This window comes from Peromyscus californicus, unplaced genomic scaffold, assembly GCF_007827085.1.
Source record: "Peromyscus californicus insignis strain IS unplaced genomic scaffold, ASM782708v3 Scaffold_11__1_contigs__length_118956290, whole genome shotgun sequence".
Taxonomy (NCBI): Eukaryota; Metazoa; Chordata; class Mammalia; order Rodentia; family Cricetidae; genus Peromyscus; species Peromyscus californicus.
Window position 1 is genome coordinate 70,154,303 of NW_026294402.1, and position 12,988 is coordinate 70,167,290.

At 49.4% G+C, this 12,988-nt stretch overlaps 1 protein-coding gene across 1 annotated transcript in view; it reads left to right on the plus strand.

Annotated features, from left to right (window-relative positions):
* Positions 1–12,988, plus strand: part of Gnb5 (G protein subunit beta 5) — a 34,444-nt gene that overhangs the window by 2,954 nt on the left and 18,502 nt on the right. The window contains exon 2 of the mRNA XM_052714488.1: positions 9,061–9,197. Coding sequence (XP_052570448.1) covers positions 9,061–9,197 — 137 coding nt within the window. The remainder of the gene's footprint in view (positions 1–9,060; positions 9,198–12,988) is intronic.

Consider the following 12,988-nt stretch of genomic DNA (forward strand, 5'->3'; position numbering starts at 1 on the left):
GAGGCAGGGGAGTATGTTTGCTATACTGAGGGGAAGCCGGGACCCTGTCTGGAGAGACGTACACAGGGGTAGAGTAGGCGGTGGGTTACAGTGGGGAGGCTGTTGGGGCCTGGTGGGACATGGTGAGGTCTTGGGTGCTCTGTGTGTGTGTGTGTGTGTGTGTGTGTGTGTGTGTGTGTGTGTGCATGTGCATGTGTGTATAGAGGACCTGAGGCCAGCCTCAGCTTTCCTTGTTCAGAATGCTGTCCACCATGCTCTTTAAACAGGTCTCTCCCCCTTACCTTGAGCTTGCCATGTAGGCTAGGCTGGTCAGTGCCCTCCGGGGATCCTCTTGTCTCTGCCTCCCCAGCATCAGGATTACAAGGACCTGCCACTGTGCCAACTTTATTTACACTCAGGTCCTCACATGGGTGCCATCTCCTCAGAACTAGGACTTGGGCTTTTAAAAAGCCTGAGTCAAGTGAACCACTGGGACATTTGTTTCTTAGTTCTTTAAGTTACTTTTCAAATCTTCACTTGTGCATGTACACTCCCACAGAACACAGAAGGCTCGGTGGTCCTTTTTAAGTCAGACTTGTTTTAAAACCCAGTGAGATGGCTCAGCAGGTTTGGGCCGAGTCTGAGGACCCTCGTTGTGTCCCTAGGACCCCTGGGGTCGAAGGAAAGACCGACTCCTGCGAGTTGTCCTCTGAGGTCCACATATCACACGCACACACACACACACACACACACACACACACACACACACACACACAAGTAATAAATAAATAAATGTAATTTTAAAGGAAATTTAAAGACGAATGGAAAATCAATCAGGAGCTGGAGCTCAGTTGGTGGAGGGTTTGCCTACCATGCACGAGGCCCTGGGTTCCATTCTCTGCCCCACATAAACCAGGCACGACAGTGCAGGCCTACGATCCTAGCACTTGGGAGGTCGAGGCAAAAGGATCAGAAGGTCAGGGTGATCCTCAACTACATGATGAGTTTGAGGCCAGCCTGGGCTGCATGAGACCCTGTTCAAAAACAAACAGATACGTAAATAAATATTAAGTCAGAGTAACAGATGGAGACTGAGAAACAGGAAGGGAATGAGCGATTCCTGAATCAAACTCTCCTCAGTCCCGTCACTTCAACACTCAGACCCTGTCTTCCCTGTTAGACTTCATCCCCAGCCAGATCCTTGGCCAGCGTGGCATGCCTGAAGTAACTCAGATGGCTTGTAGAACAGGGAGTAGCCTGCCTCAGATGCACAGCCAGGAGCTCCTGCTGCCCTAGCCTCCTGCTGAGTTATTCTCCCCAGAGCCCCCCAGCTCACCCTATCTGCTGAGAATGAGGGTTGCTTGCTTCGTTTTACGGTCATGCAGCTACAGCTTGTGTTAATTTTCTCTTTACCCCATGCTGCACAGATTGCCAGTCTGACAGCTGTGAGCTCAGGCAGTCAGAAGTCCAAATGGGTCAGTGGGTTCAGAGGCTCTGGGGAGAGCCATTCCCTACGTCCACAGCCTGAGGACATCGTGCTTTGGGCTTACAGTTTATGTTCTCAGTTTCTAGAGGCTGTTCCGTGGCTTGCAGGCCACTGTATTCTGACCACTGCTTCTGATATCACCCTCTCTGACTCACTCATTTGTCCCCTATGAGAAGGACCCCTGGGGTTACACTGGGTCCACCCAGTTCACAGTCCCATCTCAAAATCTTTGACATCCTCCCATCTGCAAAGCCCCTTTGCCTCATAAGGTGACACCTTCGCAGTTTCTAAGGATACCATGAGCCTCATCGGGAGCCATGGGTTTGGCCTGCCAATGGCCCTTAGATCAGGAAGGATCACCTTCTCCAGCCTCAGGCCCCAGATACAAAGAGCATTCTTCTTCTACCACCCATTCTAGATGAGAACACATGTGAGGCCCAGGAGGGCAGAGGGGTAACACTCAGGCTGGCACTGCCAAAGCTGCTGGAGGAGAGCCAAGGAAGATTTCTGGTACAGGTCTCCCCTCTCCGTGTTTCATTGTGTTCTTGAGTGCAGAGATGCTTTTTGTTAAAATAGCAAAATGAATAAAGACCAAGTACTGGACAGTATGTCCACCGTGGTCTAGTCAGCGCAGAATGTCTGTGAGGATGTATTGTTCTCTTGAGAGGGCTCTGGGATGTGGAGGTGCTCTTCACGTTAAGACCCCTCCCTCATGTGCTGTAGGAAGGACTGAGTCAAGACAATGGGAGGGGGTCACAGCTCAACATTAGAGTCTCACGTTAGAGTGAGGAATGATCTGGAAGGCAGGCTGACAGCGGGAAGTGCTGGCGGGTCACAGCATCCTGGGCTGTGGGAGCTTTATCCAGAGTCCCAGCTCCTCTGAGACAGCTATGAATTTTGTTAAGGAACAAAGCTGCGAAAGCAAATTTATGTAATTTTTCAGTGTACAAATCCAGACTCCATTTGAGTTAATCCCGGGATTTACCAGTGAGGGCCACTGACTTTTCTGTCTGTTCTAAATGTGGTTTAGGGAAAGGTTTTACTCTCACTCTATAGCTGGAACCCTGATCTCACGGATTAAGGGGAGATCTAGGCGAAACCATACTCTAGACAGACCTGAAGCAAGCATGTCAGTTGCTTTTCCATGTTCTGAGGAAATACAGCCCCAGTACCCAGGCTGAGAGAAAGCCAGTGCCCTGCAGACGGCTCCCTGCCTACTGCTCCACCCTCCGGTGCCTGGAGAGGGAGCAGGACGCCAGCCTGCCTTTCATTTCCGGTCCTCTTCCCTCCGCTGTGCAGTCATAGCTTGGAGGGAGCTCACCAGGGAAGTGTTTCTAATGGATCCTCCCAGCATCTACACTCACTGTGGGGCAGCTGGATAAAGCAAAGGAGGCCAGTCTTTGCAAGCCCCACCTGCCGGCACCGCTGTTCATGTTTGGATGTACATCGTGGCTTGCTTTTACGCTTATAATTTGGTAAGCTCTTAGGAGATCGTATTAAATGTATTTGAGACACACTTTACATTTAACCCAATAGTTGCTCCTGTTATGTACAAGAGAAACTATTCTGGGGAGAAAGCTGAGAGATGGGATCTCATGTATCCCTTTCTGGCCTCTAAGTATGCTAGGTAGCTGAGGATGACCTTGAACTTCTGATTCTAATGCCTCCACCTCCCAAAATGCCAGGATTCCAGGTGTGCACCCCCATGGCCAGTTATTCCGTGTTGCCTGGAAGCTGAGAGGCAGTTCTGTCCTGATGGGAGATTAGTCTTCCAGGGTGAGAGATTATTCCCACAAGCCCCGCTTGATAACTCGAATACTTTCATTTCAGAGTGGGCAGCAGAGGCTCAAAGGAGCCTATTGCTTCCATGGAATTGAAAATGATGCCCTTCCATTAGCCTCGCCCTCCCCTGAGAAGTAAGAGAGCGGTGTAGATCAATGGCCTTCCCCCTTGCTGGCGTGGCTAGCCTTGGATCCCACCGCCCTCCCTCGTGATTTCGCAGCCCAGTTTCACTTTTGTGTGTCTACACTATCGTCTAGTAAGTTTTCACCTCCCAGAGAAAGTGGAGGGAGACTTCTGCAGCTGAAATGGAAGTTTGCAAACCACTCTTCCCTGCGTGTGTCTAGTATTCACCAAATCTCAAGCTCCATGCTGCTGGGACTCACCATCACGTTCAGCCCTGCCAACCTGGAGCTCAGCACAGGGCTTGGTTACTGCAGGAACTGAGTATCGTGCATACTGTGGCATTCTGATCTAACTTCTCATAACCAGATAGAGGTCAAGCTAGGACCAAGCAGTCTCTTGACTAACCCTGTGACCCACTGATCTGGCTCCCATATGGGAATCCATGGTTAGGGTGTCTCCCATGCCTGAGTGTCATCATCCTTGATTTTCCAAGAACTCCCAGACACTGCATAAAGTTGATCCCACTGTTGAAGGTGTATACCTGTTCTCAAGGGCCGAAGTATGTGTACAGAAAGTCCTCGGCACCTCTGAGTTTTGCCTTCCTCACCTGTAGAAATAGAACTTTAAAACTGTGTTCTCAAGCTGTTGTATAAAGCCCTCTGCCCAACCCCAGTGTAATAAACGAGGGATATTGTCCAAATACACCAAAAGTCTTGGTGTGGTGGCACATGTCTGAGGGAGAGAGGGAGGGAGGGAGGGAGGGAGGGAGGGAGGGAGGGAGGGAGGGAGGGAAGTAGGTTCCTACCTGTCCTTTCCTTATCCCAGTTCTTATACCCCCTTTAAATTCATGCTCTTAATGGCATTACCTTTGACAGCCTGCCAGCAAGTGATGTGGGCCACGCTGTGGCTCCCTGACCTCATATGACAACCTGTTAGTCACCATCACACTACAGAGTGCTTAATGCCTGGGTGTTGCCCTGTCTGTTAGTTCCAGGCTGTAAGCCTACTTAGAGCAGGGACAGTCCTCTTCTTCTCCCGAGGTGTTTGGCGTGGTACTTAACACCAGCTGAGCACTTCCTAGGCTCCCTCTTTCGGGGTCCCATCTACAGCTTCTGGTTCTGACTACGCTTGTCCTAAATATTCAGTAGTTTAAGCTGCACGGGCTCCAGCCGAGCAGGCAGGCAGTGGTGAAGGTAGCGGACACCCTGGACGTGGCTCAGGGAACAGGTTCCTGTGGCTCAGCTTCTAGGCTGTTGCAGGCGTGTCTTAGAGGGACCACAGGAGTGTGTCCCGGCACGTGCTGTGGTCTCTGCAGAGGGCTCTGCCAAAGAGAGGAGTCCCCTGGCTGGGTTCCCTCCCCTGTGTCCTCACTGTTCCGTGCTGCAGCCAGGGACAGGCACCAAAAGGTAGATCTGCGTCACTCTGACGACCGTGGCCACTGTCAGCGGATATCAGCCGTTCACAGGGGGGTCCAGACATTACATCACTCTGCTCTCTGTGAGGAGTCCCTTTGCTGTCCCTGACTGCAGCACCGCTTGGGGCTTTCCGCTTTCCTTAGCTGAGAACACCCACTGAGAGCCCCTTATGTAGTCTCATTCTCTGAGGCAGACATCACCCTAAAGCCCAGTACAGCCCCTGTTGTCTCTGTGTCCCAATTTCTGGTTTAGCAAGAGTCCCCTCTGCGCCAGGCCTGAGTAGCTCTCAAGAGGGACTGATAAAGGACCAAGCCATCAAGAGGAGAGGTGACTTGCTGGAAGGCAGATAGATGGCTGGGTGTGGCCAAGACAGGGTTCTTAGTCCCAGGTGCCTCAAGCTTACCTGCCAGCCAGATTTCCTAACCAGTTAGCATTCCTATTGTAGAAACCAGAGTGTTCAACACTTCTTAAAATACATATATCATCCTGGAGGAACAATCTGTCAGGAGGCAAAGTAGAAATCATTCCTGCCTCCAGCCCAGCCCCACAAATACATATTTAGCTCATTTCCAAATTTTCTTTTATTTTCCTGATATTTAATTTTTTTGTAATTCTTTAATTCAATGCTTGCAAGATTTGGCAGATAGAAGCAGGATGGAGTGGGTTGGGAGTGAATCTGTGTGGGAAGGGAAGACGTGAAGAGAAAGGATAATTGATAGTTGGAATGTGTTAAAATTGGAGTTATATAACGAGGGCCCTCTTTTAGTTGGTGAGACGTCTTGTTTTTTCAGAGGGATGTTGAAAAGCTAGGCTTCCCCTAATCCTGAAGCAAGAGAAGCTGGGAGAGTATGGGTAGGGGTTTCAATATAAAATACTAAACAGGCCAGGCCATGGTGGTGCATGCCTTTAATCCCAGCACTCGGCAGAGGCAGGCAGATCTCTGTGAGTTCGAGGGCAGCCTGGTCTCCAAAGTGAGTTCTAGGAAAGGCACAAAGCTACACAGAGAAACCCTGTCTTGAAAAACCAAAAAAGCAAAAAAAAAACCAAAAAAACAAAAAACAAAAACAAAACCACTAAACAGAACTACAGAAATGACTCAGGGGTTACACTGACTGCTCCTCCACAGGAGCCCAAATCAGTTCCCGGCACCCACACAGCAGCTCACCCCAGTCTGTAACTCCAGCTCCAGGGGATCTGATGCCCCCTTCTGGCTTCTGCCGGCACTGCGTATACTTGGTGCATATACATAGATGTAGGCAGACACTCATACACATAAAGATAAATAAATCTTTAAAAGGAATTAAATAGGACATGCTCCCTAACAGTGGAGGCTTGTGTAAAAGGCCTGTAAGAATTCAGAAAATTGAGTCTGTTTTTTTAACTTTTCCAGTATGTCTTGAAAGGCCTGTGTCTGCAGGAGGCTGGTGGTGTGCTGTTTGTGGAATAGGCTCTCAGCATTTCGGTGGGTTCTTCAGCATAAGCGTTGAGCACCGTCACAGTATTTTGTAATGTACAATAGTTTTTACCATTGAGGTTTCCTTTTATTTCAGTATGTTTGTTTGTTTGTTTGTTTGTTTGTGGGCCAGGTTCTCACTATATAACTCTGGCTGGCTTCAAACTCACAGAGATCCACCTGTCTGGGCCTCGTGACTGCTGGAATTACAGGCGTGCACCACCATGCTGAAACAATTGGTGTTTTCATAGGGACTTCTTTGCATGCCTTTGCTCTTTCTTCTCAAAGGACACTCACAGGGGTCAGGCTTTCTTGGAGAAATGACTTGATTTCATGGTTGGCATAGTGCAAGACGCCTGGATTGGGAGCTCCCAAAGATAATGAAATGTGGCAGGGAGTCATAGGTGCCTGCATGATAGGCCCTCTCCTGGGTCACGAGGACAATTTGGGCATTGGAGTACAGCACAGTCAAGCCAAGAATGTCACTCAGTAGTAGAGTACTTTCCTGGCACACCCAAGGTTGAGGATGTGGCTCAGTGGTAGAGTGCTTTTAGACTCATTCCCAGCATGGGGAAAAGAAGTAATAGGAACTGATTGTGACTTGGTTAATACAGTGGCATCCATCGAGTCCACACTACTGCCAATAATGAATCACTGGGCCCGGTGGGGAAAGCAGCCAGTGAGTGTAGAAGGAATGAAGGGCTTAGAGAAATCACCAGCTGTCAACCAGCAGTGAGGTAACAGCTGTTAGTGCGTGGTACCATGAGGGCGTTGGAGCTGGAGAAGCAGAGGTCTGGGGGTAAAGCTCAGTTGGCAGGGTGCTTGCCTCCATGTACAAGGCACCACATAAACCAGGCATGGGGGCACATGTCTGTCACCCCAGAACTGGGGAAGTGGAAGCGGGAACATCAGAAAGTCAAGACCATCTTCAGCTACACAGCAAATTTGAGACCAGCCTGAGGTAAGCGAGACTCTCTCTCAAAAAGCACTCCCCCAAAAGTTGGAGGAGAAGCACCCTATTTAGATAGTCTCAGAACCCATCCCCATAAGGTACTTTTTCATGCTGGAAGGTGGGATGGTATCTGGTGGATCACCTTCACCAATTGGTCAAAGTCACCGTCAACAGCAGAGGGACAGATGGTAGCATGTCCCTCTAGAAAGTCAATTGTCTCCCTGTGGGGTTTCTGACAAGAGTACCTGGGCAGAATCTCATCATGAGTGAGCACCAGACAGGGACCGAAGGGCCCCAAGGGATGCAGGGAGTGACCTTAAGCTTACCTTTGTTGTGAAGGGTGCTGTTGGGGTAGTGCAGCTCAGCAAGACCTGTAGATTAGCCAGCATTACTTCCCGATGTGGCTCACTACACTATGGTTCTATAAGACAGCTCTTTGGACTCAGAGGGGAGGTGAGAGCACAGGAAGGGAGGCAGGGAAGATGTCCATGAGGAGCACAGTTGTCATAGCCCTGGCTACAGGAAGGGGGCGGTCCCCATCAGCCTGCCCCAGCTTCCTCCCATGGAGGAGCGGCTCAACATCCCACTGCCCTGACCGCAGGAACCAGGCCTTCCCTGAACAGTCCCATCTTCCCCCTGCCTGCAGACAGGCTCAGGAGCCCAGGCCTATCCTGGTTCAACCACTAACCAACAAGAAAGTGGTACCCCTCAGCTGTCTCCCGTGGAGGGGAGCCCCTGAACCCTGCAGAACTCGGTCTCCTATCAGCTTCATGATGGACTGTTCATTTCCTCGCCATTACTTGACTAGCATCAGCCACACCTCTCTAAGCCCATGAGCTGTCTCTTGGCCTCAGGAAAAGGACACAGGTCCTAGCCCTCGAGAGACTGCTGTGTAGAGCTCTGCCTTGGTAGAGTGATGTCATGAGCGGATTCTGTCCTGACTTTCAGGACAGTGTCAATTTCTGTGAACTGTGAACTTGATCAACCTCTCATGGTCATCATTGCTCAGCGCTTGTTTGGTGATTCCTACAGCTCCCATCATGCCCCAGGCCTTGGCTAGGCACAGGGACAGTTAGATGCAGCTTACTGCCAGGCAGCAAGGTGCATAGTGTGGGTGGTTTTTAATCAAGTCAGCTTCCCTTGTGAGTAGAAAGGGGTAGGGTCTGGGAATGAGTGGTTCCTTCCATAAAGTGCTTGCCATGGAAGCACTAAGACCTGAGTTCAGTCCCCAGCATCCCTAAACTGCCTGGTGTGGTAGCATGTGCTTTTAATCCCAGTGCTGAGGAGGCAGAGACAGGAGGAGCCCTGGCAGCCCATCTAGCCTAACTGGTGAATTCCAGGCCAAGTGAAAGACCCTGTCTCAAAGACGTAGATATTATTCCTGAGGATGACACCCGAGGTTGTCTTCTGGCAAACACAAGCACTCGCACACATGCACACACACACTGCACACACACATGCACACATGCACACGCACACCAAAAGGTAAAATCCTCAAGTTCCAGCCTGGCTCTCAGCAAGTTGTATGGACTTGTATTATCCAAAGAGTCTGCATGAGCCTTGGTGTCTGCCTGTTACACGGAGATAGCGGCCTGACTCTGCTGTCTGCTCTGCCCATCTCTCTGGGCCAAGAGGAAAGTCTACATAGTGCTCTAGAAATGTGAAGTAGTCTTGTTAGTCTTGGGACCCATGCATGCAGAAATACAAAAGAGAGCCCCGTGGCTCCTCTGCTCTCTAACCTTAGAAGAAAGCTTTGCAGGACCTAAAAAAATAGGAAGAGGATGCCAGGGAGCCCAAGGCATTCCTGGGACAGCTGAGGCTCGCAGCCTGGCCCTGGGGGACAGAACTGACTGTGGCATTGTCGTTACAGTGCACCAGGTGGCCGAGCGGGTGGAAGCCCTGGGCCAGTTTGTCATGAAGACCAGAAGGACCCTCAAAGGCCATGGAAACAAAGTCCTGTGCATGGACTGGTGCAAGGACAAGCGGAGGATCGTGAGCTCCTCACAGGTACTGTGCGAGGCCGCCACATTGCACTCGGTGTGAGGCTGAGTGGGTTTCCAGTCACACAGCTCAGGAAGAAAGAGCCGTCCTGTCCACGGCCCGTCTCCTCTTTAGGACTTTGCTTACTCTCCAAGGGATGTGAGTCCACAGAGCATCCCCCTGCAGCGTTGAGAGTGTATGTCAGTGTCAGCGCCCCTGTCTGACATGCGCTGTGCCTTGGGGTTGATCCCCAGCACTGGACAGACAGGTGCTCTGGCACCCTGGAGATGCCACTGATTTTGAATCAGTAATGGAAGAAACACTCCAGGCTATGCCCGACTCCTTTGATGAAGCATGAAAAATCATTTCTCCCTAGGCATATCACAAGGTCTCATTTGTGAGTGAAGCCATTTTTAAAAGTCTTTCCCTACCTTGAGGGGGCCATAAATGATTGAGATCCCGCTAATGGCTTTTTAAAATATAACAGTGTATATTTTTTGTTGTTGTTTGGTTTTATTTTATTTATTTGTTTGTTTGTTTGTTTGTTCGTTTGTTTATTTTGGTTTTTCAAGACAGGGTTTCTCTGTGTAGCTTTGCGCCTTTTCTGGAACCCAGGCTGGCCTCAAACTCACGGAGATCTGCCTGCCTCTGCCTCCCAAGTGCTGGGATTATAGGCATGCACCACCACCACCTGGCAAAGTGTATTTTTTTTAAACAGGGTCTCAGTATGTAGCCCTGGCTGTCCTGGAACTCACTCTGTTAGTTCTTTGAACTTAGATCCACCTGCCTCTGCCTCCTGAGTGCTGGGATTAAAGGTGTTCGCCACCACACCCAGTGGTTTATTAATTCTTATTGTGCTTAATAATAAGAAATGTAACATAACTCTTTGGAATGTATAATTTCTTGTATACCTTATGCAGTTTATCTTTGTGTCTTATATGTTCATTGCTACATAACACATCACACCAAGAAGATGTAGAAGATGTAGAAGATTTAGCTCTGAGGTCCAGCCTGTTCCTGACAAGCACAAAGCCCTGGGTTCCATCCCCAGCACTGAAATAAATTACCCCCAAATTAAACAGCCTAGCACAAGGACGTCATATATCACAGGATTCTGAGAGTTGGACACCTGGGCATTGGTTCTTACTCCACGATGAGGTTGCTAAGGATGTAAGTGTGGCTACAGTTGGCTGACTGTGTGACAGCTCCCAGGATGCCCTGCTCTTTGTTTCTGACCGTGTGGACCTTCTCATAGTTTCTGCTCATAACTCGGTAGCAGACCTCCCTTCCAGCAGATGACCTAAGAGAGGGACACGGAAGCAGAGCAGTGCTCTTTTGTGACCTAGCCTTGAAACTGGCATTCCATTTTTCTGTTATGTTGTATTGGGCACATGGAATGTCCCTGATAAAGTAAGGAGGAAGACTGACTCCCTCAGCCATATTTTTTTTTAATGTATTTTTAGGTTAGATATTATCTTAGTTGGGTTTCTATTGCTATGATAAAACACCAGGACCAAAAGCAATTTGGGAGGAAAGGGTATTTCAGCTTAACCTGCTCCAGCCACAGTCTACTAGGGAAAGGCAAGGCAGGAACTCACAACATGAGCCTGGAGGCAGGAACTGAAACAGGCAACGAAGAATCACGGTTTACTGGCTTGCTCCTAGACTCAAGTCAGCTCCACGCCACAGCTGCTGTCCTTGGTGGTTGTCTCATGGTACTGGCATCTCCAAAATGTTGGTTTCTCCTCTGCTACTTGGATGCACCTTCACCAGTAGCCTCTTCTGGGCTCTCTTCAGGGTCTAGAACACTGCCGCATGCCGCATGGTGGCATGCCTTAACTTCTCTTTATGACCCCTTCAATCCTGGGCCTTCCACTGCTACGGAGGCTGAACCTTCCCGATGGCCTCTCCTTCGGGGACTCCAGCCTTGTTACATAGTGTCAGCCCTCAGCTGCTCTCCATGACCCCTTAGTGCCTTCAAAGCCAGTACCACCTGAGTGACTCTGACACATTACCACGTTCAGCTGCCAGCATGAGGTACAACCTTGGCTGCCTCTGGACCACAGCCTCCATGTGCTAAACCCTCAGGAAACACTTCCAGAAAGTTCTGTTTCAGGGGTGCTGGTCTCTTATTAATCACCACCCGGTATGGTAGCACGTACCTACAATACCAGCACCTGAGAGGTGGAGGCAGGAGGGTCAGGAGTTCAAGGTCATCCTTGGTTACATGAGTTTAAGAGCAGCTTGGGCTATCTATGACCTTGTCTCAAACAAATAGAAACCTATGAACTAATATAGTCTGTAGATCAGACTCTTATGATCAGTATAGGTTTTCCCACACATCTGGCTGTGGATCAGGTCTTTCAAACAAGGGTTCATCTTTTCTTAATAACCTTTGTAAGTATGGAAGTGTACGTGTTCTGGGGTGGGGAGATTTGTATTGCTTTTGCAGAGGACCTAGGTTCAGTTCCCATCACCCACTTCAGGTAGCTCACAATGCTCTGTAACACCAGCTCCAGGGGATGTAGCAACCTCCTTTGGCCTCTGTGAACAATACACTCACATGCACATTGTCTCTCTCTCTCTCTCTCTCTCTCTCTCTCACACACACACACACACACACACACACACACACACACACACACACGTAAAAATAAAAATCTTACTAAAAAGACAGTGTACATGCTCTGGATGACCCCTGCTCTAATGTCTCTGTCAGGGTCATGCAGGATAGGACAAGTGTTATTAACTTGCTGCGTGACCTGTAGATCTAACATGTCATGTTGCACTTGCTTTTTATTTTATATCCATAACAAATTTATCCCCCATGCATATTAAAAACACCAGAAGTGGAGCCGAGTTCTCACTCCTCTGTGTCAATCATTATCTTAATTAAATTTATTTATTGTTCAGTTTTGTTAGACAAGGTCTTGCTTTGTAGGCTAAACTGTCCTCACATGTGCAATTCCCCGGCCTCGGCCTCTCAAGTGCTGATTCATGTTGCCATATCCAACTTACCATTTTTAGTGCATTTCTGTCTAGTCTTTACTTATATAAAGTGGTTGCTACTCAGCTATTTGACTTTTAAATCTTTGCCAGCATCCAAGTGTGGGGGATTTCCTGTCACTCACCTGCCTCCTTTTTAAAGACAGGGTCTCCAGTTTCCCAGGCTGGCCTCAAAAATCACTGTTACCCTGGATAACCTCGAACTTCTGACCCTCCTGCCTCCACCAACCAAGTGCTAGGATTACAGGTGTGCACCACCACACCCAGTTTGTGAAGGGCTGAGAACTGAACCCGGGGCTTCATGCATGCCAGGCAAGCAGTCTAGTGACTCACTTACATCCCCAGCCCTCGTGTGCCACTCTTACTGGAGAAGGAAGGGGAGGCAAGGCTACATGACCACTTCTGAGTACCCTCCGTGCATCCACCGCTGCTCAAGAGAGGTAGGGGGAGATTCGTGGAAGTGTTGGATGGAGGCTGGAAACACTGATGATTCTGGAACAATCTTTGGATTACCAGCAACCTTCTCCCTGTAACAAAGGAGATTGATCACCCTGGTGTGTGGGAATAGGGTTTGGGGGTGGAGGTACATTCTCTCCAGGTATGTGGGCGCCTGACAAGTACATCAGCTTGTGGAAGAGCACATTTAGTTTAACGAGACTTCAGAGTGCACAGTGGCTAGGCGGTGGGAAAGGGCAGGCAGCGAGGCAGAGGAAATCGCCACACTGAATCAGCGGCCCTGTCTACAGAGTGTGTGGCTTTCCTAAACCATCCTGTGCATCCTGTTTGGCCATTTAGCCAAAAATTAGGTCCTA